Source organism: Periplaneta americana, chromosome 6, assembly GCF_040183065.1.
Source record: "Periplaneta americana isolate PAMFEO1 chromosome 6, P.americana_PAMFEO1_priV1, whole genome shotgun sequence".
In the NCBI taxonomy this organism is placed as follows: Eukaryota; Metazoa; Arthropoda; class Insecta; order Blattodea; family Blattidae; genus Periplaneta; species Periplaneta americana.
The window spans coordinates 90,058,358-90,085,688 of NC_091122.1; the positions used below are offsets into that span (position 1 = coordinate 90,058,358).

General features: G+C 36.2%; 2 protein-coding genes across 11 annotated transcripts in view; one reads left to right on the plus strand and one right to left on the minus strand.

The window, feature by feature from the left end:
• Nucleotides 1-15,244, minus strand: part of LOC138701482 (nucleoside hydrolase-like) — a 59,493-nt gene extending 44,249 nt beyond the window's left edge. Inside the window, exons 1-2 of one of the 2 annotated variants that reach the window (XM_069828394.1) lie at nucleotides 14,992-15,244; nucleotides 9,932-10,208 (exon numbers count right to left, since the gene is read on the minus strand). In XM_069828394.1, the coding sequence (XP_069684495.1) occupies nucleotides 9,932-10,208; nucleotides 14,992-15,110 (396 nt within the window). In that variant the 5' untranslated portion in view covers nucleotides 15,111-15,244. The remainder of the gene's footprint in view (nucleotides 1-9,931; nucleotides 10,209-14,991) is intronic. The other variant, XM_069828393.1, reaches the window with a different exon arrangement.
• Nucleotides 1-27,331, plus strand: part of LOC138701479 (uncharacterized) — a 316,721-nt gene that overhangs the window by 189,032 nt on the left and 100,358 nt on the right. The gene's annotated exons all lie outside the window — the stretch shown is intronic.

The following is a 27,331-nucleotide window of genomic DNA, read 5'->3' on the forward strand; positions in this document are numbered from 1 at the left end:
GCACGTGCAGACTATAAAAACTCGCCCACTCAGGGTTGAGTAGAATACAGGCCAACGATGGCGGCGATGGCGCACAATAATGCACATTTAAGTGTCTAATAAAATTAAGGAACAAAACAGTGCAGTAAAACCTGGGTTGTACATAACTCAGAACTATGGTATAAATAAAATTTCAATATAGGATAATTTTCGAATGATTAGGAATCAATTTACCAGAACATGAAGAGTAGGAGTACTTGCGGATTCTTTCAACTTGTCCGAATGTGCTTTAATCAATAGAAAGTGACTAGAATTTTAATGTGTAACATAAACTATTTTTTTCTTCAATCAAGAACTCGGGTATTAAGGTACCTTAATTATTGATTTTAATATTATACATGTTTATTATAAACGTCTTGCAATTTCAATTTTTGTTTTGTTGGGATTTTCTTCAGCTACTTTTATAATCCCAACTTTCTAGCGAGTAGCTCTTCTAAAGCTGGTGAGCAGGTCACAACGACCAGATCGCTGCGATCAATTACCATTTAAATAAATGGCAAAACGCGCACTCGCCGGCCACGTCCAAAATGGTCGCAAAGGCCAACGAAAACCCAGTGAATGCACAGACGACCAGCGAGTCGCTGCGACCAGAGGCATACGCAAGGAGGGGGTTACCGGGTTTGACCCCCCCTTTTTAACTTTCTGAAAAAAATGATATATTTAGATTTGAGTATTTTTTTATCCATAATCAATTCCCTTTCTCTAATTTTTCACTGTCAGAGTAACAAAATCTACTTTAGACCACCTCTGTGATATAGGGGTCAGCATGCTGGTCTCTTACGCAGAGGCCCGGGTTCGATTCGGGTAAAATTTCTGTGTTTTCCATAGTAGTTTGTGGATTTTCTCCTAACATATTCACGTTATCAGCAAAAACGAATTGATGTAACCCGTTTAATTCCAAACTATCTGTGTTTTCCTGAACTTTCCTAATGGTATATTCTAGAGCAAAGTTAAAAAGTAAAGTTATAGTGCATCTCCTGGCTTTAGCCCGCAGTGAATTGGAAAAGCATCTAACAAACTGGCCTATAAGGATTCTGCTGTATGTTTCAATAAAACACATTTTAATTAATCGAATTTGTTTCTTGGGTATACCAAATTCAAAAATAATATTTATTTATGGCATTTAAGGAACCCGGAAGTTCATTGCCGCCCTCACATAAGCCCGCCATCGCACAGTGTGCAATAATGCAAATCTAGCTGAACAAAATTCATAACTTCTCTGCATTCCAACGGATTGTTATGAAACTTTGTACAGACCTTATAGATAGCACATATTCTTTGCGTACGAACTCTGACTATGATTGTGTAAGAGAAACTACCCTTTTATACGGGGCGGTTTTAGACAAAAATAATAACTTCTCTCCTATCTAACAGATTTTTATGAAAAATTGTACGGAGGTTACAGGTAGGATATATTTTTTTGTACAAACTATATTTACGGTTCCAAAAGAGAAACACAGGGATGAATTTACACAAAATTAACTTCTCTCCTACATAACAGATTTTATGAAACTTTGTACAGAAGTTACAGATAGCATATGTTACTTTTTGTGTACAAATTCTGATTACATCTGTATGCTACCTGTAGGCCTAGTAGTTGTACAAAGTAGCATAAAAATATATTATATCGGAGAGAAGTTGTTAATTTTGTTTTCTCTATAAAGTTTCACAAAAATCTGTTAGATAGGAGAGAATTTATTAATTTTGTTTAAATGCATTCCTGAAAGGAGTAGTTCCACTTATGGAACCGCAAATATAGTTTGTGCACAAAAAATATATGCTACCTGTAACTTCCGGACAGTGTTTCATAAAAATATTTTAGATATGAGATAAGTTATTAATTCTGTCTAAATGCACTCGTTATAAAGGGGTAGTTTTTCTTGTGCAAACGTAATCAGAGTTTATACACAAATCATATGTGCCATCTGTATGGCATGTACAAAGTTTCATAACATACATTAGACTGCAGAGAAGTTATTAATTTTGTCCAGCTAATGATTTGTGTTCTGCTTCACTGTGGGTTTGTTAAGGTTAGATAAAAATGTGTCCAATGTATTTTTTAAACTGATATTCCATATCATGTGAATAATTTTGTAGGCCTAAAACACTCTCACAGTGATTAAAAACTTCCCTACTGGATTCTTTTCTGCTGTTAGGCCAAACATGGAACAGTTACCGTATGCCCCACTATGAAAAAAATTAATTACTGATAAATGCGCAAGAACGCGCAAGCTTCGAAACGAGGATTCAACACTCTAAATGATGCTTGATTAAATCGTGAAAAAATTGTTGTAACCGGACGTGACCGGCTATACTAAAACTCACATTATATTTGGAGAACTTTAAAAACATAAGTTTTTCAATTGTAATATTTAAACGCTACTGTAAAAAGGAAAATACTCTATAAACTTGCAATTTAAGTTACATTAGTAAGAACGTACCTATATGAACAAATGCTATATTTCATAACACAATAAATCACTAATAATTGGCTCTTTTTCACTCACACAGTAAGCCTCTCTCTCTACGACTGAACCGGAGCTAGAAGTGTTAGGGAGAACTCAAAGTTAATACCCTTATAAATATAGTTTGCCGCTGATAAATCAGTAAAATCTGTTACTTACAACATTCTTCAAATGTTAAAAAACACGAATTCATATTCACCTATGCGTAACTAAACAAGTCGAAATTTGATTTTTGTCCACCTAGATCGGGAAAATTGCATACTGTGCATCGGCCCCTATCCTGAGAAAGATTAATCCAGTTTCTACCATCAAATTCAACAAGAATATTATATAAAACTTCTTTCTTAACAGAGTCATATATATTTTTGAAATCTATGAATAACTGATAGGCTATACTGTGCCCTTATGTTCCCATTTTTTTTTTTCCAATATCTGTCGAATATAAAAATCTATCAATAGTCTATCTATCACGCCTAAAACTACATGGATAATCCCGAATAACTCCGTCTACATATGGAATTAATCTTCTGAAAAGAGTATTGGACAAATGAGAAGAGTTACTACAGTTAGTCTTTTCCCTCTTCTTAAAGATAAGTACAGTTATGGACCCCTTCCACTGTTCTGGTACAATTTCATTTTCCCAAATAGCTAGTATGAGCTTATAAATTTCACTATATAATGAGTTTCAACTTTAAACCCTGTTGTATTAATTCTGCTAGAATTTTATCAATATAGCTAGAGACTTGTACTTTTTCAGCTTTTCTATTGCAATTTCGACTTCAGAAAATGTGGAATCGGTTATAAATGGCTCAGCAACTTGTATTTGAATATCGTCTCAATCATTTTTATTTGACCTATGTACATTTATTTTAGAAGTTGCCCAAAATAGTTTTTCCCATCTGTTCAGGATGAAATGAGAGTTTGCAAACAAGTCATCATTCTCATCCTTGATCGCGTTTACCCTTACCTGATATTCTTTCTTAAATTCCTTTATGTTCTTATATAAATACCTAACGTTTTTATTCCTACTATTTGTTTCTACCTCATTCAGTTTTTCTTTCAAGTAATCTCTACTACAAAATCACTACTTAAAAAAAAAAGAATTACGTACAAATCAATTATGTACGAGGGTTAATCCCTATTTTGTAGCCCTGACCTATGTATTTCTAGTTGAACTAAATTTCTATTTTGTGGCACACAAATGCCTACAATGTGTTATGATTAAATGCCAAGTTACATGTCCGCGTTGGCTCGTAGCAGGAGTTCGAGTGGCAGGAGGTGCTGTTCAGTATCAGTAGAGACATTTAGCCTGTCGAGCAGAGGGCTTTGATTAAGTAACTGCAAGAGAAGAGAATGTCTCCATCAGTGGTCGAATTGGAAATAAATTACTGCCGATATGCACAGACTTGTCTTGTGACACAACTATTTTGAGGATTTCTTAAATAAGACATTGCTTCTGTGCGTAAACTAAATAACGTATATAAGATATCACGCACTACTGCAGGAATGTCTAAGAGAAGATATAGGCCATTCGGTATCTCGTGAAACCTACTTCCGCCTAAGGGGAAAGAAGAACTTGATTGGGAAGCTTCCATCCCTCAGGGCTGTCTTAACATCATTATAGGTCCCCGGGCAAAGCAATCCACTGGGCCCTGCCTACACAACCACTTACAGGAATAAAAATGTAAATTAGCTATAAAATAAACGTATTGTGCATTCATTGGTACGTCCAACAAAATTAGTGTTTTGACATTAAAAGGAACATGATGCACAGTAAAGTTTAGTGAATACAGGCGTTTGGACAGTATAATATGATCCTTGATATTGAAAAACAAAAATTTCAACATAAAAATGGTACTTAGTAAATCATACTGACGAAGATAACACAGACACACATTGTGAAATTACCGTGAATTATTTGTTACTGATCAAGTGTTCAACACAAACATTTGCAAAATTTCTCTGCAGGGAATTCCTTCTGTCCCGTCATATCTAGTAAACCTACGCTTTCCTTTCGTTCCCGTTTTTTCACATTTCTTCACATTTCTTTAATCTGAATCTGGACACCTACTTCTGGCTTTCAATTCGTATTCACTAAATTTGTCTATAATTTCCTGAAGACAGGTTTTCAGAGACTGGGGAAGATTCAGAGCGACAAGTATGTTAAAAATCTCTGACTTCAGGATTTTACTTGTTTTGTCCACTCTTTGAAGAATGTCATTCCAAAGAATTGTGAGGAAGATCGTTTCCAGGTTCTCCATTTTCTCGCTGAATCTTACTGGCTTTTACCTTGCGTTCACTTCTGTGCTCCAATCAAAACATTGTTTCATTTCTGCTGAAATGATTATTTACGAATTTCACTAACACGTAATAAGTCTACAGATTCTTTTTCCTCATATCACTTTCTTAACTTCCTCTAACCCTTCCCCACACAAATAGAATTCTAGGAACACAAAGAGAGGAGACTGCTTCCGATAATGCAAATGCATTACATGTAACCCAGGTTCTACTGCATTTCAAACATTATAGTTGCGACGCTGTTATTTCTGGCGTGACTCCGCCTCTTTGCTTACGTCTTAGGAAGTTAGAATTGGAATATATCAGTCCCCTAACTGTCCATTGTGCAACTCAAACCAAGAAATGGATTCGGAACACCTCAAAATCTGTGCTTCAGTGGCTGGTCATGATAATATTTTGAAAAATACTGGAGTGCAAGAGGTCAAACGCCTGGCATTAGAAAACAACAACAACAACGTCTTAGGAAGTGAAGGCTCTATAAAGTCTAGGTAGGTAGTATCGTTCGCCATTTTTGCTCTTTCATTCCCGAGCTACCATACGAGGAATCTATTTGGCACACCGTTAAACATTATCATGTCGTAGCTCCTATGATAATAAATCAAACGCACTGTAATTCAGCAAATAATTGAGCGGCAAATAACGTCTTCGTGTGCTTTCTGCGAACGCCAACGAAAGAGCCAAAATGGCGGGCGATTATATTAAGTATTTATCGAGCCTTAAGAAATGAATAACGTCTTCATAAGCGAATCAAAAGACGCACACGTTTAAATGTAGCCGACCTGCAACGCGATTGGCTGCCAGAAATTAGAGCGACGGGACTATAATATCATTGCCAGCTGAATCACATCCAATGGCTGCGTAACTACCTGCTCATTCCTCTTTCTTATTTAGCATTGAACTTCGCGTGGAACATTGTTGTCCAGTTTCAACACTAGAGTGCAGCAAGTAACTGCCGTTGTTTAGCTGTGCTAAATATATAGAATGAATTATAATATTTTATTTGACATCTTAGAAGCAATTACAGTGTATGTAAGCGATTGTTTATTAATTATATGATTTTCTTCTTTAAAATACATTGGAAGTAAGAAACATTAGAGTTGAAATACATTTCATTTAGTGTTGTTTCCTAAACAAGATTTTTCGTAGGAGATATAAAACTTGGTTTCCTGAAATAACAATATTAATTATAATATATTTACAATGGTGCCTTGTTGTGTCCCTTTCTGCAAAGCGCACAGAGGAAAATTGAAATTCAGAAGATTATCATTTTATGAATTTCCATTTAATAGTGAGTTCCGGGAAAAGTGATTAAAATGTTATATCAAGAGAAGGTGACAAAAGAGGAAGTAAATGGATTCCTTCTGATCGGTCATGTGTGTGTGTGGTTTACACTTCAAACAAGAAGATTTTAAAGAAGATACAAAATATAGCAAACTGAAAAATTTGTCGATACTAAGTATATTTCCTGGATATCCTTCATACAAGAAACCTTGTAACAAGAGAAAGAGAAAAGTCAGAAACTCAAGTTCAGCTACAGGATGCGATCAAGCAAGCAGTGATTAATATTCAATAATCTAGTAAATGTTGGTAATAAAATAATTACCTTCTTTCATTGAGAGTTGCTATTTTTTTTTAAATTTATCTCGGCAAAATGATATCGTATTTTTGTGACAAACGTGTTACCATTGTTGTACAGGTTGGTTATACTGAAAAAATGCAAATAGAAAAGAACATACATGCTATTCATTGTTGCTGGGTCACTATACTGTGGTTGGGTACAGACAAATTACACTGATAGGATTAATCAAGCCACAATATAAATTTATTAGAGGTGTTAAGCTAAATTATACATAATTTGAGTATTCCGGATATTCGTACGTCGTAGAAGAGTTATTTAACCTGGAAGAAATGGAGAGAGAAGTTTAAGATCAGGCAAGTCAGTGAATATACAGCTTTTTCAGACCTTAAAATTACAAAAAGAAACGTGCAATTATCACATTGTAGACTAAACTATGATTTGGCCTTCTCATTCAAAAATCCATAGTGATACTTGTGGCGGACAAGGTCGCAGTTGGTTTTCTCGGGGTTCTCCCGTTTTTTTTCCCATATTAGGCATCTATATCATTCCGTCATCATTTCTCCACTTTGTCATCATTCCATAGCATTCGCCGATCACCTGCTGGCGAAGCACGATGGGGGCTGGCCTGCTCGAAATCTGAGTACGCAGCAAACCTGAATGTAGTCGGTGTGGGTTTGGGAATGCGCCTAGTTTGAGGTAGCGCAATAGATCGTAACAGGTCACAGTGCTGGGGCATAGTGTCCTCCTCCCGTAAATTCCTTTCCATTCCAAGATTTGGCTTCCTATGCATTAGGTCAGCGAAATCGGGACACGTTTAAATAGATTGATTTCTAAATAAACTTTGTATTTTATTCATGAAAGTCGTAATCTTAGGAACGACTCTAGATTACAGGCAAGTACGAGCTGAACACCGTGCCGTAATGTTGCGAGAAATCATCCAATTAGGTGAAGTAACCATGCGAGGTTTGTGAAGGTCACACTGTAGAAATTGATGAATCGAAGTTCGGGGAAAGGAAGTAGGTAAAGGGAAATGTGTCGAAAGACATTGGGTGTTTGATGGTGTCGGCCATACAACCAATTCTTTCTTTTTTATTGTCCAGAGAAAATACACTCCTTTCATTCGCTTTTTTATATGCAAGGGAAAGGACTTTTTCGTGCAGGGAAATTACTCGTCCTTATTCGCTGATAAAATACATTGCTCATTTAAACTTGATACTATACGAAAATCTACTGTATATTCTTGCTACTAAAATAAATTAATAATCAAATCACATGCCACTCTTTTTTTCCCATCTAGACCTACTGATCGACGCTTGTTTTTCCTCCGGTTCGCCACGGAACTGTTACTAATTTTAGAACAGTTTGCTTACATGTATTCTATAGTCTAGCGGTCTAGCCAATCTTCATGTTAACAGACATACCATATCAAGTAGCTGTTTTCGCTCTAAAAGCAATATAATAAAAAAATTACAGGAGGAATGCATTATATTATGCACATTATGTTCATTTTTGAAGAAAGTGAAAGTATATTTCCCTTGTCAATTATATTTCTTATTAATTTTACCATATCAAGTAGCTGTTTTCGCTCTAAAAGCAATATAATAAAAAAAATACAGGAGGAATGCATTATATTATGCACACTATGTTCATTTTTGAAGAAAGTGAAAGTATATTTCCCTTGTCAATTATATTTCTTATTAATTTTCTTAAAATTGGCAATTTGAAGATTTCCTTTTAGTTTGGGTTGTTCGGCAACCCTACTCAAGATTCAAAGTTTGCTCAGCGTCAAGGGCCGAACAACCCAATCTAAAAGGAAATCTTCAAATTGCCAATTTTAAGAAAATTAATAAGAAATATAATTGACAAGGGAAATATACTTTCACTTTCTTAAAAAATGAACATAGTGTGCATAATATAATGCATTCCTTCTGTAATTTTTTTTATTATATTGCTTTTAGAGCGAAAACAGCTACTTGATATGGTATGTCTGTTAACATGAAGATTGGCTAGACCGCTATCAAGTAGCTGTTTTCTCTCTAAAAGCAATATAATAAAAAATTACAGGAGGAATGCATTATATTATGCACACTGTGTTCATTTTTGAAGAAAGTGAAAGTATATTTCCCTTGTCAATTATATTTCTTATTAATTTTCTTAAAATTGGCAATTTGAAGATTTCCTTTTAGTTTGGGTTGTTCGACAACCCTACTCAAGATTCAAAGTTTGTTCAGTGTCAAGGTTGTCACTAGTATAATTTTGCTACAATGTTCCGAGAACATGCTGCCGATTGATTATTTATTCGCAAGCAGACATTTTGCACATGATGCTGATCATATGCTCTATTCTTTCGCGAAGTGTCGCCAACCCTCTAAATCGCACTTCTCTCTCGCCCATATAACTACTTTATATTTCGTCGGTTAAAAAATTGGAAACTAGTATAGTAGCAACAGCACATCTCAACACAATAATTGCAGTTTGACAGCTGCCGTAATTTCTTACATTATACTGGTTCATAATTTCGAAAGCACAGCACAAGCGTCAAACGAAATATTATTGTTATTATTATTATTATTATTATTATTATTATTATTATTATTATTATTATTGTAGTAGTAGTAGTAGTAGTAGTAGTAGTAAAGACCATTCGTTATCTCGTGAAACCAAATCCATGCGTGCGCCATAGCTTTTAGTAAGAATCTTATGGTAGAGGTGAGTTTGTTAGCTACAAGTGAAAGAGTAGAGAGAGAGGAAAGCTTCCCAGTCCACTTTCTTCTTTCTCTCACGCGCAGGAGGTTTCACGAGATAACGATTGGCCTATAGTGATGGTGGTGGTTGTGTTTTTTTTTTCTTTGGAAGAGGGCTCTTTGAGCAAGCACCGCAGCCTTTAGACTTATTGTGTAACCTCCTTATATTGGGATGATTTTTGAAATCCTTAGGATCGCTTTTCTTTTCAAGCACGTGATTCACTACTTGATGTCATCGTATCGATTCAGCCACAGCATCCATACCTCCGCCTTCCTGTGATGTTCCTCTGCAGCCTTCTCAGATCGATGATATCTGTTCGCAATTCACGTGCTTGAATCTGCTGCAATCTTAACCAGAGGGACACGTCGCCGTCTCTTCCGCGATCCACCAAGGCCCCATCTATCCGAGGGAGCTATACTCCCCCGTCAAACCGCAGTTCGCTTATTGAGTTCTCTGCGGCTTCTCTGCGGTATGTGCAGCTCCCGCAGACAGATGCCGTCTGTAGGCAGATCCCGGAACCAAGTCTGCCTGGTCAACCTGTAACTATTAAAGATGGTTAATGAAATGATGCTAATAAAGGCGAAATGAGTCCGAGATCTAACGTCTTCTGCTTCAAATGATTGAGGGAAAACCTCGGAAAAAACCCAAACAGGTAACTTCTCCCAACCGGAATTTGAACCCGAGCCCGCTCGTTTCACCCCACAGCGGTGGACTAGTATTACTATTAGTGGTAATTGTGGTGGTAGGCCTAATGGTAGTAGTAATAGTATTAAGCTACTCTTAATAATTTCATGTCAGTACTTACATTCAATCTGTTGGAAGTTTTGAGGATCTTGAGCACATTAACGACCACATTGTCGACGTTAGTATTGCCGAATACACATGTGATAGCGATGATTCGTGAGCTGCAGTTCCGCTGCTTCGCTTCGTAGCCGAGTGCTAGGAACAGAGCCACGGCGTCATCCACTCCGGCGTCCGTGTCAATTATCAATTTCCCTGTGTCCAGCTTTGGTAGCACTATGTGTAAAGCTTCTGCATGTTGTGAAGGAGGCGACTTCATACTCTCGTCCATTGCAGGCGATCTGTAACATTGACCTTCTTCTGAAAGACTGTATCTATATATGAAACAACTGACATGAATATTTTATCGTCAGAAACAAGTTGGTGATTTGCTGACAATAGATTATGTGTGATCATGCTAGAGTAGTGGGACTAACAATTATTTACATACACTATATAAACTGTGTTCTTGTGACAATAATATTTACAGGAATTCTCTGATGCCACATCCTTGACAAGACCACGACATACCGGATTGATAGACGCACTTGTCTGCTGATCCGAAGCTGCGGTCGGGCGTGATTCGATTTCCGCTTGAGCAGATTTTCTGGTTAGTTTTTTTTTTTTTTAAGAAAAAGTGATATTTCTGTTTTAGATAAGAAAAGGAACAGCGAATTGTATGCTAACAAAATTAAATTTACTTAGATGACTTGAAAATTCTTCTCCAGATCTCTCACCGTAAAGTTACAGACGTGTGCGGAAATTTAGAGAGCAAAGTTCATAATTACAAATTCCGACACTTTACAACAGTGATAGGCATTTTTGTAGCCTACCTTTTGCCGTTCTACAGTGAGTGAGTGACAAACTCATCTAGCCCATTCACCTCGTTCGCTATTCTCCGCGGCAAATCTCCTGCATATGAGGAGAACCAGAGATCACTGCGGACGTTGTGATATAGATTGCTTGCGACAGAGTGAAGTCTCGTGTGTGTGTGAGAGAGAGAGACAGCTATACCGGAGCCTGAGGAAGGAAGAAATCAGTTTCCCGCTGCGTTAAATATTTATCACGTTGTAGCTCCGAAGACAGTCAATCGCGCTGTAATTTTTATGATTGATAGGTGTATGTTTGAAAAAACTATGGAAAAAATTTCGAAATCAGTTTTTTTTTGCAATCAGAGAGAAAAAATAATAACTTCAAAGTGATCTGTTCAAAATAGACAATTACCGGTACACCTTCAAAGTGTTGGTAAGCGGCAAACTTGTTTGTTTGTTTTTTTTTTTTTTTCACATTAGATGGGGGATCAAAGTGAGAGAAATGTTGAAAAAGAATGAAAATTACTTTTAAAAATTATTACTACTCAAAATCTTTACTAGTTTCTGAGTTACAGCGAGTTAAACAACCGTTTTCGCTTCGTCGAAGAACTCAAGACTTAGTCTTTTGTCTGTTAAAAGAGGACGAACGCTGGAATATTTAAAAAAACTCGTAAACTCTAAATATTAATTTACGTGGTCTGCGTAAAACACAACCTTTTGTCTCTCTTTTATATATAAATCCCACAAGGGTAGCTGCCCTTCAATAAGGGCTGCCAAAAGACACAGCATACTAAACAAATAAAATAAAAATAAACATTTGCGTTATCACTATATACGAATGATAAGCGTGTGTCAGCTTGACCGTGTGTGTTTGTTTTCTGTTTTCTTGTATCTAGGTCCATGTGTCCTGAGAGATGCAGGCGTTCTAAATAATAGCGTTATTCTTCCGAAATGCGTTAAGATTGAACACTGCGCTAGAACCCATATCCTTGTAATAATTGTATAGAGGGAACGGTTTGACCTATAGTACGGTTTTATCGGACGCACTTATAAATGCATTCCCCTTATATCTGGCAAGCTACTGAATTTCATAATTACATAAATGCCCGACCACCAACGTCCTCTTTGATAGCGTTGCGCTCGAGCGCGGATTCGATTCTCGCTTGGGCTGATTACCTGGTTGGTTTTTTCCTCGAAATCCCAAACCGTAAGGCGAATGTCAGGTAATCTATGGCGAATCCTTGGCCCCATTTCGCGAAATACCATCTCGCTATCATCAATACCATAAATTCTAAATAATCTAGTAGTTGATACAGCGTCGTTAAATAACCAACTAAAAGACACTACTACATAAAGAGCAGATGTCACCACACAGCTTAAAGTTACCGGTACAACACGACTTCACATAAAAAAGTTCAAAGACAAACTTCGAATTGAATACAACAACAATGAGAAGAATCAAATTTATGGTCCAACTGTTCCTTATTATTTATATATGTATAAGTTACAAACTATTGAAATTATTGGGTTATTAGTGGTACTAGAGGCACGATTACAAAAAAAAAAAATTATTAATTTCTGCAAAGAGTTCAATCTTGAATCCTCTTTGGCCAAGACTGTTTCTTTGATATCTCTAAAATATTCAATCTATCTTTTGAGAAATCACATATATAAAGTAAATGACACAATAACACAATAATAATTATATTTCTCAGGAAAACATTTTCATAAAATTGTACGCATTTACTAATACTTGTATATTTGGTATACTTTGTCCTTCAGGGCAACTCCTATTTTAGGGGAAGTTTGTTTACATACATACACACGCGTGTTAACAATAATAATAATAATAATAATAATAATAATAATGAATCAATAGGCAAGATGTTCTGTGTAGGCTACTATAGTCGCGACGCTGTTATTCCCTGCGTGACTCCTCCTCTTTGCTTACGCCTTAGGAAGGAAAGGCTCTAGTCTATAAAGTCTAGGTAGATAGTATCGTTCGACATTTTTGTTCTTTAGTTGCCGAGCTGCCAGATGAGGAATCTATTTTCCACACCGTTAAACATTATCATGTCGTAGCTCCTACGATAATAGTAATTCAGCAAATAATTGAGCGGCAAATAACGTTCTCGTGTGCTTTTTGCGAACGCCAACGAAAGAGCCAAACTGGCGGGCGATTATATTAAGTATTTATTGAGACTTAGAAATGCATAACGTCATCATCAGCGAATCACAGGACGCACATGTTTAAATGTAGCCGGCCTGCAAGTGATTGGCTGCCGGAAATAAGAGCGACGGGACTATACAACTGAGTTCTATTAGGCCTATATGACTAATTCGTGCATGTGACGTTTATTTCCTACTACAGCTGTGATAATAAGCTAATGCATGGTAGGCCTACTTACATTTCAAACTAAACATTAGGTACTTGTTTTTATTTTACAGGTGTCTATTATGTGAAATGAAAGCAGATATATAATAATTGTTCGTTTCTCCTCCACATAAAAGCAAACCTGTGTTTACAATATATGCCTAATGTAATGCCTTACACACCTGGCAGTGTTTTGTTAATAATGGTTAAAACTAATAATTTTCTTTTCATCTGAACTATTACCACAATATACAGTACATATGTACCTATTTCTGTTCGCTCTATATGTTGTCAAATAACTATACAATGTTTTTGGTTACGGTATCAAATTGTTCCAGTCTTCTTTTGTTTCATGTCAAACTAAAGTAACTACTGTAAGTTTGATTATGTCCATAACGTGGTTACTTTAAATGTTAATAGGATTTTTTTTTTTCATTTATCCATTCAGATTGATTTATAAGATACACAAACATATGAATTAAACATTCAACATTGCATAGCACAGCCTTCTGCTAGCCGGCGCTTTCCCCAAAATATGGCGTCGGACGCAAGCTTCAATTTGTCCCTACTCTAAATTTTGCGCAGCCTCGGCTGTAGGGGCTTGATCGTATGCAACAGTCAAACTAATTGCTATCCTTAACGAAAACAGAACTACAGTCGCGCTCAAACCTCCTGACGTTTGCAGGTGTGTCCGCTTATCGGCGATAGCCAATAGCGACTATCTGGCCGAGAAACTAGGTGGCCCAGGTTCGATTCCCGGTTGGGGCAAGTTACCTGGTTGAGGGTTTTCCCTCAACCCAATATGAGCAAATGCTGGGTAACATCGGTGCTGGACCCCGGACTCATTTCACCGGCATTATCTCCTTCATCTCATTCAGACACCAAATAACCTAAGATGTTGATAAAGAGTCGTAAAATAACCTGCTGCGTTGCAACATATGGGCATGCAGACTCGCCGCATACTCGCCGGTTAAAAAATCTCAAGATCAAATAACAAGTGCGCTCGGAAAATTGGTATATTGTAGGGACCCTACATGCATATAATTATGATGAATGTTTAATGTTTTCTGAACACACCGAAACAAACATCACATTTCTAGCCCCAGTGGTTCCAATTTTATGGGTTAATACAGTAAAGCCCCGATAAGACGCAGTTCAAGGGACCGCGTATTAACCGGGACCGCGTATTAGGCGGGTATACTAATTTTGACTTACATATTTATTTATTTAAACACCATGGTTACCTGAAACGAATCAAAACCATAACACAGTAATTTCATTCTACTCACACTCTACAAGAGCTTCACAAAATAATAACAATAATACTAATCCTTGTACATGGAGTATGCTTGCATGAATATAAATCTGGTGTAACTTTGTTTGTACACACCCGGTATAATTCCAATTGGTAGTCTTTCCGTTGATTATGCAATTTGTTCATAATGTATAATAGGAACGGTTCAGTGTTTTTCTTACCTTAACTTCAAGGACTCCCTGGCGTTACTTGTAGATCGGCTAGTGCGACTTTCCAGAAATTATACCGTATGAAGTTAAAATTACCCTATATACCATATAGGCCTATAACTAAGTTCTGAATCCACTTGATCACATAGTAGATGCTCTGTTCATTATGTCCTTTTTTACACCCTCGAAACTGAAATGTGCACACATGCGTAATTTATGTCGCAGTGTTACTCTCCACATTTAAGCACCGAAGCACAATTCTTAAATTTCCGCGTAGCTTTAAAATACAAAATTATACCGTAGTTCCCATTATAAGTGAAATAAAATTATTTGTAACGTCAAAGATATTTTCACCTGACAAAGGCATGCGAGATGTGCATGACCTCTATATGACTTTGTGTGGCTAGTAAACAGATTAAAACATCCGTAACTTACCCGTTAACAGTAAAAACGAAGAGAGTGATGAAAAGACTAGCTATGACGACGAAGAGAGCAGAGCCTACTGCTACCAATAGGCCGCCAACACCACCGCAGTGTCCCATGCCGGGTATCATACTATCAATCTGTTGGAGTCAGCTCACAAGAATACTCGTTTCACTCCATGCTACTGAAGGACAACTTTGATCGCGGTTCTCAGAACGAGCTTGCACGGTGAAAGTCGCAGATGTGTGATAAAAAATATGTTGTGATCCTTCTGCTTGCCTAGTATTAGAGTAGTGACTTAATCCTTTAATATTGGTCTGTAAAATGAAAATTATGCTGATTCGTCACGAAGAATGTACACGAAGATAATCCTTCTCTTTTCATAATAACAAACTGCACTGTTGCCATTTGTACAATATTTTTAACTTAACCCTTGCACTTTTATTCATGCAGTATGGATCGTGAAAATTTAATGCTTCTCTCAGTCACTAAATGTATCAAATTTCTTTACATTTGGCTTACAGTTGGGATTTATTTCTAATTTTAATAATGCATTTTATAATCATTATTGACTCCCCTTCGTGTTTTCTTCTCTTATGTCGTCAGATTTTTCATATTAGCAATTTTTGTTTCAATTTTGCAGACAAAACTCTATGGACGTTTTTGTAAAGTAAAAAATTAAATTGGTTACCGGTGTAACTCGGACGCTAGCGACACTCGGGCATGGGTTCGAATCCCGCTGGGCTGATTACCTGTGTGTTTTTTATTTCGAATATCCTCCAACTCTAAGACGATGTCAGATGAAACCCTTGTAGACCATTGTTTATAGATTTAGGTATTTTAACAGTGTGTAATTTATGCATTTATATATTTTGGATGTTTTAATTTTAATGCTCTATTTCCTTGGCTTAGACCATTTTGGTTTAAGAAGTAATCAATGCAGTTATAAAACAAGGATTAGAAAAATTTCATCTTCCATATTTCGGGTTGAGTAAGATTCAAAATAGTCACTTAGCCTATGTCTTGGGCCAAAAATATGCAATAAACTGCCTGATAACTTAAAATTATTAAATATTGTTGGTTTTAAATCAAGAATTCATAAATGGTTAGTTTCAAATCTTTTATATTCAATTGAAAAGTTTTTAGACAAGGAAGACATAAATAGTTATATAATTAGGCCTATGAGTTTTTAATATAGTATAATACAGTGGTTCCCAACCGGTCTGTCGCGCAGCGCGAAATTTTGGGATTGAAAAATAAATTTTATGCCATCCATAATGTCTCTTTATAACTCATTTTTATTTACAACGAAATCTTTGATATGATACATTTTATTTTGAGACAGATTTTACCAATGAAGCGTTAACATCTGCAACAATGCTCATTTTAATTTTTGTGCCTGACGATAATTCGAAAGAAAGTAAACACCTGCAACAATGCTTAGTAATTCGTTTATTCTTCCCCCTTAGTAAATTATAAGTACAGTTTAAAATCGTCTGAACATATTGGTCAGTTTCAGTATATGCGTGTGAGCGGGTGATAGTGCGACTATTTTATCAAAAGTGGTTTATTTAGATTTTATCATGGACAAATTTTTAATTCGAAAGATAACAATCTGAATCAAGTTCTGGGTCAGATGGCAGCAGTGCTAATTCAAATATAATGTGAGCGAAAATTCCCTGCGTTTCATTAATATAGTGATGAGTACTTGCAATATGGTTTTACTTGGCGTGGAGGAATATAAACAAAATCTCGAGTGTCTTATATCTATGGAAATGTTTTGTCAAATCAGTCGATAGTGCCGAATAAACTAAAAATACGTTTAGAATTGCCGTTTTCAATGACATACTTGTGTGAATCAGCATTTTCTACCATAAATTAAAATAGTGAAATCTAAACAAAGGAACAGACTGCTGCATCTTGAAGATGATTTACGTGTTGGCACAAGGCCACGTATAGAGAAACTCTGTGAAATCCACAAAGCACAGACTTCCCATTAATTTAAATAGGTGAGTTGTCAAAAACGATCATAAAAATCTTTTATCGGACATCCAGCATAGCTAGGTTGGGATTTTTGACACTTACTTTATTTTATAATGCCAATCAAGTTGCTATTTTTTTTTTGATTGCGTGTTAACATCGATCCATCTACAACACTGGATGTCTGACACTACATAGAAGTTATCAGTGTTTTTTTTTCTCGCGGAACGGCGTTCCGGCACTTTTTGTTGCATTCTTCATCAAAGAAACGAAATATATGTGAATATCTAGGTTTTTATATAATTTTTCTTTGAATTCCGCTTAGACCTTGAAAGTCTTAGTTGTACGAAAAGGAGAATGAAAACGACAAATTTCCCGTGCAGTGAAAAGTAATCATCTCCCCGTCCGCTATAAAATATTCTACACAGAGTTCCATCAACTTTTTCTCCAGAAGAAATGCACTGGTTGTTATTATTATATTATTAGTAAAAACAAATAAGTGTGTCGCGATATCGTGGGCGTTCAGTAAAGTGTGTCGTCAGTCAAAAAAGGTTGGAAACCGCTGGTATAATACGTTATCTAAATTTTTCTGGACATTATCTATTGCATGTACTATGCTTAATTACATAAATGAAATATTAAATATGAAAATGCCGTCGCGAATCTTCGAAATCATCTCGATATCACGACGTTAGATAACCTTATAAGTTGATACTGCATCGTTAAGTAACCAATACTACATTAATTAAATTTGAAGAGAATTAAGGACCAGAGTGTCCACCATGAATCTCCAACATTTTAAACACATACAGTTAAAGGGAAAAATTGTATACAAATAATACTATGCATGGAAATGATTGTAAAACTCACAAAGTTTTCGAGTAAGTGCACTTGAACATGGGCGCCTCTTGTAGCACAAAGAATGTCCATTCTATAGTCGATTTCACGCCATGTGGCATGAAGTATATGTATATTTTACTGTGATTACATGGGGATTTTCGGAGCCTCAAATTCGAACATTTTGGCCACTGACTTTTCGTGAAAGGTGAAAGGTGGCCTCGTCTGAAAACATTATGCGCGATAAAAGTTTTCGTCATCAGCAATGCGATGCAACTTTGATTGCAAATAATTCTCGCTTTGGTCAGTCGTCGGGTTTGATTTCCTGCAAAATCTGTACCTTCTAATCGTGAAAATGTAATCGTTGGTGAAGAATTTTGTGTATCGTTGACCGTTTCATTCCAAGTTCTCTCGCTGCTTATCTGATTGACTTCTTTCAAGCGATCTCCGCACTTTTTCAATAGGTAGCCATTTTTTAGATACCAGGATTTACGCCTCCGTATCCTTTCAGCACACAACCGTTGGCCAAAAACATACTACACCACTCCTTGATAGTCTTAAATGTCGGCGGGTCCTTATTGTACTCAGACGGAAGTTACTTTGCACTTGAATAACTGATTTTGTCTCTGCATACCACCAAATAAAATGGGCACGCTCACTAAGAGTCGCCATTTTATAAATGATTCATTGTTGCAGCATGGTTCCGGTGTGTACTAAGAAATTGCTACATAAACTCTTTGAATCTGCAATTATTTTCCGACCAGAATCACAGCTATACATCTTGATATTAAATTTAAAATAAACTTTCAAATGCCGGAGGTTCACGGTGTACACTCTGTTCTTCAAACTGTCATAGATCGCCAGATTGGCTTAGCAATGACTGTTCTATGGAAATAAAATTTTGTATCTTACAAATTCTATGAGATTTGTTGCGCGCAAAGCATATGTGAGGCAAATATTCTATCGAGTGCTTTTGCATAACGTTTTTCGGTAGAATAACGGCATAAAATTCAAAATTGCAGAGCAACTATTATTGGTCCGTCACATTCAGGATTAACGATTTTGTTGTATCTCAAGGTCGCTATGAAACTGAAATCATCAGAAACTTTTATCATAGTTTTAATTGATTCTCTTTCAAAGAACCTGTGAAGCGTAACCTCGTTTTCTTCTTCTTCTTCCTCTTCTTCTTCTCCTCCTCCTCCTTCTTCTTTACTTTTTTATTTCTTTGGTTGCACTTTTATAAACATATGGATACATTCACGCTATGTCAGATAGACCTACTGTAGTACAACAAATTTTCCCATACTTTGGCCTCCTCTTTTTTAATCTGTTAATTAGCGTCGCTGTGTCAACTCGCGGTTATCTAGCGTCGATGAAATTGGTGCCAGCAAAGAGATATTTTGATGCATTACGTAACACTCCTTACAATTAAGGAAAACTTTCGGAAAAATCAAACCATTTTATCAGTTCAAGCGGAATTCGAATCCAGGACCGAGAATAGCCTTGGAAAAACGAGTCCCGCTTGTAGAGGTTATTCAGCGTTAAAATTCTACGTGGGCAAGGAATGACCGTTAAATTTTTCCTAGAGCCGTCCATCACAGACACTCATAGGGTTCTTTTACGTACCGTGAAACTACGACATGAGCCTTCCAGCTTTAATTTTGTACCGTAGAAAGTTATGCTAAGGGTTTTATCACCCTTCAAAATCTGTTGCACTCCGCAGGATTTGAACCCACGAACTTTGGCTAGCATACGCCATTTATAATCACCCTTAATGTAGGGTGAAATCACTACAGCAGAATTACCACATTCTACTCCATGCCATCACTACTATCATGAACTTCGCCCGTTACTCTGGGTTGTTTAACCAGGGTTGTTTACAAGATGTGCTATGCCCAATTTTGCTCTTCCAAATTATCTGAGAAACGTTCTTGGCTCTGCAACACTGAAAAATCAACACCACAACACGTATTAAACTCTACCAACTGTTAAGAAATGGACCTTTGGAACAAACCATAAAATGTTATCAGGAAAATTAAATAAAATAATCTCTTGGACATGGTTTAAATTAGGCACTAGGAATAAGTAACATACACTATTATGAAATCTCAGTAACTTATGCCTTCACTATTGTTTACGTTAGGCTGTTTTGTTACGCCGCAGTGATTAAGAAGTTATCATTTGAGAAGTACTGATTCATTTGGTAAATGTATGATTTCAAAGAATAATATTCAGAAGAAAGGTATTCAATATTCAACTATCTAAATATAAACAAATTGAGTTTAAAATAATATTTCTCGCAGCTCGAATTATTCGAAATTTCATTTGTTTATTTTCTGTAGTTTAAATAAAAAGTTTCATTCCAGAAATAACTTTTTACGTGTTCAAAATACATCTTCATATTCAAATCCGTTAGTGTATATATAGTAATGAAATTTAATATGAGGGAAGCAAAATGACAGTTCTCATTTGTCTATCACAATCCCATCTAGTTATTAATTAGAATTACTGTGTTCCACATACGTCGATAATGCGATATATAATTAAACTATTCACACTAAATCTACTTACTGATAACCATGGCTTCGCGTCGTCAAGTTGTAAATTATCTCAATAGTCCAAAAAATATGTTATCTCAACTTCTACGATTATCTCTTAAATGACTTTCAATCATATGATTAAAAACAACAAGCATAATTCGGCAGGTCCTGCTATTTTTTTTTCTAAAATTCTAAAGTCTATAAAAATGCGAAACGTCACCGAAATTTTAATGAGACCTAACTTTGTTTCTCTGTGTACAATAGTTGCCGGCGGTAAGGGATAGATATGGAACGATAAATACAAGTCGTGATCGTGAATTCGAATGGTGATTACGGCATGAGTGTTTTCTGTTATATAATGTTTTGTTCTAAGTGGACTCGTTGAAAGTAAATTATGAACCTATAGTTAGGTAAATGTCCCTAAGGACTGTAAAGTCTTTCTGTCTTCCTTCTTTCTTTAGTTCTTTCTTTGCCATGTTTCACCTTCGTTGAAACAACACGATGGCGAGTGTAGTCACCAAATAAAACAAAAATGTGCACGTAGAACAGTTGCCAAGTAAAATTCAGTACCTAAACCTTAAATATATATTTTTTTTAGTTAAAAATTTACACATTTATGAAATATTGGGTAGTAAATGTATAGCTTTACTCTTCCTCTTTTTGTTAAGGTAGTAAGTCAAAAACACTGTTTAGTTGTTATATACTCACTTAAATGCTATTACTTTCCTGTCGTAACAAAATATTCTTGTTTTTAATCAGTGTGTGAGGCTCTTACTTTCTCATCCTAAGTATGAATAAATTTTTCACCATTCCACAGAAAAAAGTGACTATCTGTCTGTACAGCGATTTTTTGTAAACTATTAGAAAAATGTTGTTCGTATTCAGTATGCATGAGTGAATTTAATAATTTTAGTCAAACATTAATGGGCCTTCATTTGAAATCGATCTCTGATTGAGGCTCTGGCTGATACATCTATATCAGGCAGACGAAATGTGTCTAGAAAGAACAATTTTCTGCAGACATCTTAAGTCTCATTAGTGAAATTATGTTACTAGCTAGCGATATATGCAATAAAGGGTGAAATGAATTACCCCATTATCTCCTTGCTCAGTTTCTTCGTGAGTGATATCTTATTGGTGTCACTTATGAGGTTCCAACCAGTCTTCGGACCGTTGACTAAACATAAATACAACTTATTTGAAATCGAAAACAGCAACCCCAACAAGAATCACCCGATGATTTTCTTAGTGGCTTTTTGTGTTACGTAGAATAAATTGACAAATGAAACGATATAGTTAGTATAAAGGGGGGGGGATGAAAAAAAAAAAAAAGCAAAACAATTCCGATAAAGAGAATTTAATTTTTATCTAAGAGTTTTTTATATTTTTTTTCTGATATTTTAGTCAAAGGTTTTAGTCCTTAGGAAACCATTCACATAGTAGCCTATAGGGGGCCCATTCTTTAAAGTATGAGGTGACCATGAAAGTTCGTTCGGTTTTTAAGTAAAATTAGATACCTTAAGAAACACAACGAACGAACTTTATTCGAAAAAGTACGTAGTGTCCATTATAATTAATGTATTTCTCCCAAAGTGAAACCTGCTTGAATATTCAATATGGAATGGAATTTAACTGAGGGGGGCACACATGGCCCAGCACTGCGACCTGTTGAGATCTATTGCGCTAACCCTCGATATTGGATGAGTGGCGTGCCACAGATCCCCTACGCGTACCAACCCTAACCACATGATTCCCCTAACGACCGGTCCCTACAACCGACAGAAATCCACATACCATTCCTGCTTCGGCAACTTCCCCCAAGACCCCCCCCCCCGTCGGTCCGAGGCGAAACTCCTCCCTCGAGTCGGTCCGCCTCGTGTGCTCGTTGCAGAAGCCATCCAACATCGCTTAACTACATTCCACGGAGGCCGGTCGAGAGAGCCAGCAGCTTCGAGAGGCCACCTGTAGAGTGATCTGAAAAACCAGAAACGGGATGATGAGGAAAGGATGATGGGGGAAGAAAGGAAGTGGCGAAGATGAGTGGGGTTCCAATCGCCTGATAAAGTTACCTGATATTCATCCATAGGGGTGAGGGAAGAACCCCGAAGAAACCTACCCAGGCAACTCGTCCTGAATCGAACCCGGGACCGCTGGGTTCGGAGTTAGACTCGCTAACCCCTCAGCCACAACGGTGAACGAATATGCAATATACTCGTATTATGCCAATCCTGTAAAATGTTCGGTCACACATCCGTTGATTCACCAAACTGAATAGCAAAGAAATCACTTGATTTTACCTCCTGAATTATCGCACAGCGAACATCGGTAGCCATCACATGATTCGCCTTGATACAATGTCATTGGAAGTCGGAATAGCTTTCAAATTTATTTTCATTCTCCCCGCGCCTATTAAAACATTTACCAAATCGATAGCAGCAGGCAGTATGAGGTTTTCCGCAATTGTATGGGCTTATACAGCCGCGTCTGTGGCTCAGCGCTGTTGCGTTTGTCTTCCATCCTTCGATTCTCGGCCAAGTCGTGATGGAATTTGTGGTGAACAAAACATACGTTGCAGAGTTTATCTCGGGGTACTCACGTTTCCTCTCATTTCATCTATCATCTGCAATAGTTAAAAATAGAACTGGGTTGAAGTGTTTAGGACAGTACGGGTTTCAGACGCTGATATAGGAAGAGCATCTGAAGTTATTAGGCTACTCGTCTGCGGATCGAATCTGACTCTATCAGGGCCTGATGCAGGATGTCCCACCTGTTAGCATCGAGTTCACAATTCTGATACAGAAAGGACTTTGGAATTCCGGCACGTGACACTTACCGGACCACTTGTCTGCAGATGCCACCTGGCTCTATTAGAGACTGAAACTGGATGGCCTACCTCTCAGATTTGTATTCAAGAATGTCACCCGAGCCACTTGTCGGACTTTGACAATAGGGCGCACAATGGGCCTAAGTGTAATGACCCGACTCAGATGCGGCCCTCGAAAAGCCAAGCCAATCTTAATCTATGCGGTAGGATGCTTCAAATGTCCCTTTATCACTCTGGCTTGCTTTACAAATAGAAGCTTATTGATTTTTCGAAATGTGTAATTTTCTTTCGAAAATTCCAAGGATTTCTTTCTAAGATACTGGTCTTTGGTTTCCTAGTGCCGAACTAACTTTGATGGCATCACACATTTGGGGGATAGCACTTGGAAGCAAGTAACACATTGTAGCTTACCACCCAAAATTAAATAAATCTGAAGGTGTATCTCGAAAACTCGTTCTTAAAGGTAACCCCACAACACAACGAAAAGTTGATCGGATTGAGATCTGAATCGTATTTAATTATTTAATTAATTACTACAGGCGTTGAAAAATGGTGGGCTCGAATTTCGTTTGTAACTTTACCATTAATATTGATTTCTTTAATATCCGTTATCAGACTAACAGTTCCATTTCGAACGCTGACATTTTATATCTTACTGATCTTACGCTATACTCCAAGAGGCCGAAGGAACTTGGGAAGACCTAAAAAGTGCTGGATAGAGACCGTAACAGATTCCAAGGTCTAATACGTCAAATGGTTATGATGATGACATTTTATATTGTCTGAAGAACGTTTAACTAGATATTGAAACTCAGTAGCTTAACGCTTTTCTAAATATTTAAAAATAGACTAATACTATCTAATTAAATACCACTGCCCTCATTCCTATTTACTACGTATAAAATTTCTTTTGTACGGGATCATCCAGCTCTGAACATCTTTTAACTCTCACGATTTACAACATTTAATCTCAATTAAATCGCTTTGTACTATATTTTCTGCTAATTCTAAAATCATATGGAGACGATTTATAATTCTGTCATTTTCTGCAGTTCGCTTATTGCCCTTTTAAAAATTGGAATTAAGATACTTGTTTTCCAGTCTTGTGGTATTGTATTATTAAAATATTACAAATTTGTTTGTTTTTATTTATTCAGGCTACCGTAATTTAATTTCTGACCTCGATATTTAAGAATTTTGTTAATAATATCACCAGTCCCAGATTACTTTCTTCTTTATTCAAAAGTTATTTTACACTTTCAGTGTTAGCTAGGGTTGCCAACTTCTTTTGAAGAAAATGCGGGAGATTAAGGAATCGACAAAATTTCACAAAGAAAATAGACAAATTCTTCGGTTCAGTTACTAAAAAACAAATTTATTCTACACTTCGGCAGCTACGCTTAAATTAAGAGTATTTTGAGACACATTTTGTCTCGCGTAATAGTTGAAGTCGACTGCAGTTTGCAGCTCGGATTTGATTAAATGTGTCGTGCTCATATTTCGAACATCTGTCTAATTATTTATGAGATGAAACATCGTCTTTATTTGAGCATTACTACTTGATATGCTTAAAACAAAACTAGCCAGTTTTTTTTATTCCAAATTATAACATTAATACTGTTTGATTTTAAACGGGTGAGCACTAAAACTCATTCTTGGCAAGCATTACGTTCTATAAATTCTGCATATTCTAATGAATCTCTTGAACAACAAAACTCATCATATAAACAAATCACGGCAAAATCAAAAGTTTAGAATAAAAATTTTTACATTATGCAAAAAGGGAGAAAAATGCTGGAAGAGAAGAATAATACGGGAGCAGGGAGATCCCGGGAAATATGGAGGGTTGGCAACCCTAGTGTCAGCCAATTATAAATGTAAGGTCAATGGTAAAGTATTGTGATACATTTAAGCTTCTCTTTATCCAAATACTGTAATTTATGCATTTATAATTTCCTAGACTGACAAAGATTACTTGTAACTTGATATTATTATTATTATTATTATTATTATTATTATTATTATTATTATTATTATTATTATTATTGTCATTATTAGTTTTCTCTTTATGTTCTCATGTTCTCATTTTTAAATTCTATAAATCGGTTTAATCATATGCTACGTTACATAACTTCTTTCAGTGCTTGAAAATCTCCGATTGTGTTATGTTATGAAGAACTAGCTGCTAAGGAATGTTTCTGCGCAGCAAAACACAAAATTATTTCTTCTGACTTCTTTGATTCGAGAGTATTACGCATTGCCTCTCAGCATTTCAATTACTAGCTGTCGTTGATTATTACACAGCTGGCATTCTTCCTGACCCAAAAACGAACTATAAGCAGTATGCGGTACTTGACACACAACTCAAATTGTCTGTCTCGTGCCATTGGTCTGTCACTCTGTATGTAGTTATTGGCATTGATATAAACTGGGACAGTGGTAACGTCCATGAGTACAATCTCAGTGATCTTTTGTTCAATTCCCAAAGTTTTATCTTCCTTCTAAAATACATAATGTTTATCTTGTGTTTTGCGATCACACTTAGTTTTTATAACATAAAGATAGTTTTGTAATGAGCGGAATCGGAATGTTTATTATTATTATTATTAGTACTATTATTATTATTATTATTATTATTATTATTATTATTATTATTATTATTATTATTATTATTATTGCCGATGATTAAATTTTTTTTTTTCGTACAATCAAAAGTAGTGCTGATTGTCAATCACTTCAATGTGACATTAACTCAGTTGCAAAATGGTTGGAAGACAATGGTATGAAAATTAACGTCTCCAAAACTAATGTAATAACACTAATAATCTTTTCTAGAAAAACTTCTTCAGTGAAATTTAATTATTATCTAAATAATGGTTCAATTAACAGAACAGATTGTGTAAAAAAAAACTGGGAATATTCATTGACAGTAAACTACATTTTCATATAATACGAATATTTATTTTCAATCAATGACTTTACTATTCGTAGCTACTGGCAGGGTCTCCCATGCCGGACAGGCCAAAGATGAGAACCCAGACAAAGAAGCAACCCAGAAGAGGATTTCCAACGGTTCTGAAGGTGGAAGAGGATTGAGAATCCCAACAGCGGATGAAGCGGAAGAGGCAATCCACGGGTAGATCAGACTCGTAGCTGTGGTGGAAGCAACTGATCTAGGGGGCGGAAACCCCGAAATCAAGTGACCCGGTCCTCCAGGTTGGGGGTTTGGCGTGTGGCTGACAACCCACCCTGTAAAAATCTTATCGTTAGGAAACCTAAATGGCCTCGGAAATGGTGGAACTGTGTACGAGTGGATGTGAATAGATTAGGAATAAGGAATTGGAGGGAGTTGGCGATGGATAGAGAAGGATGGAAGAGAGCCATAGAGGAGGTTAAGGCCCACCTGGGCTGTAATACCAAATAAGAAGAAGAAGAAGAAGACTTTACTATTAATATATGTAAGGTACATATATTAATAGTAAAGTCATTGACTGAAAATAATATTCGTATTATATATCATAGACGTTTCTGAAAATTTATCAAAATGAATTGCAAAATACATTTTCATAGTCACATTGATTACACACAATCAGAATGTTTGGAATAATACGGTCAATAGCTTATTCTTTTTCCACGCGTGATTTTCTTTTAATACTCTACTGTATAATTGGTGCGATCGAAACACGAATATCCATCTGTAGCTTGGAACTCGATTACAACTATAGATTCAGCTAAATTATAAAATATACAAAGAAAATTTATATCTTTATGTTCATTCAGATTTCTGCCCATTAACTCCGGGTATAGTTACGAGAGAAAATGCGAATATTTCAGTTGTTGAAATCTGTATGCTAGACGCCATGAGCTCGATTGTCTGTTCTTTTGTAAGGTCCTCAAAGGTGATATATCCTGTGACTCCTTCTTAAACAATATTACCTTACATATTCCAAAGAAAGATGTGAGAGCCCACAAACTTTTCTATAATAGAAATTAAAAATGTATTTCACCAGTCTCCAGATGCATTAAAAATGTCAACATGCTTGGCTGCAAATTCGATCCTTTCAATGTATAGACTTAGATTGCTCTTAGCAATGACTTATGATGTATGTATTCTTTTAGAAATTATACATAATTTTCATTGTATCATCATCTCTATTATTCTCATAGTATA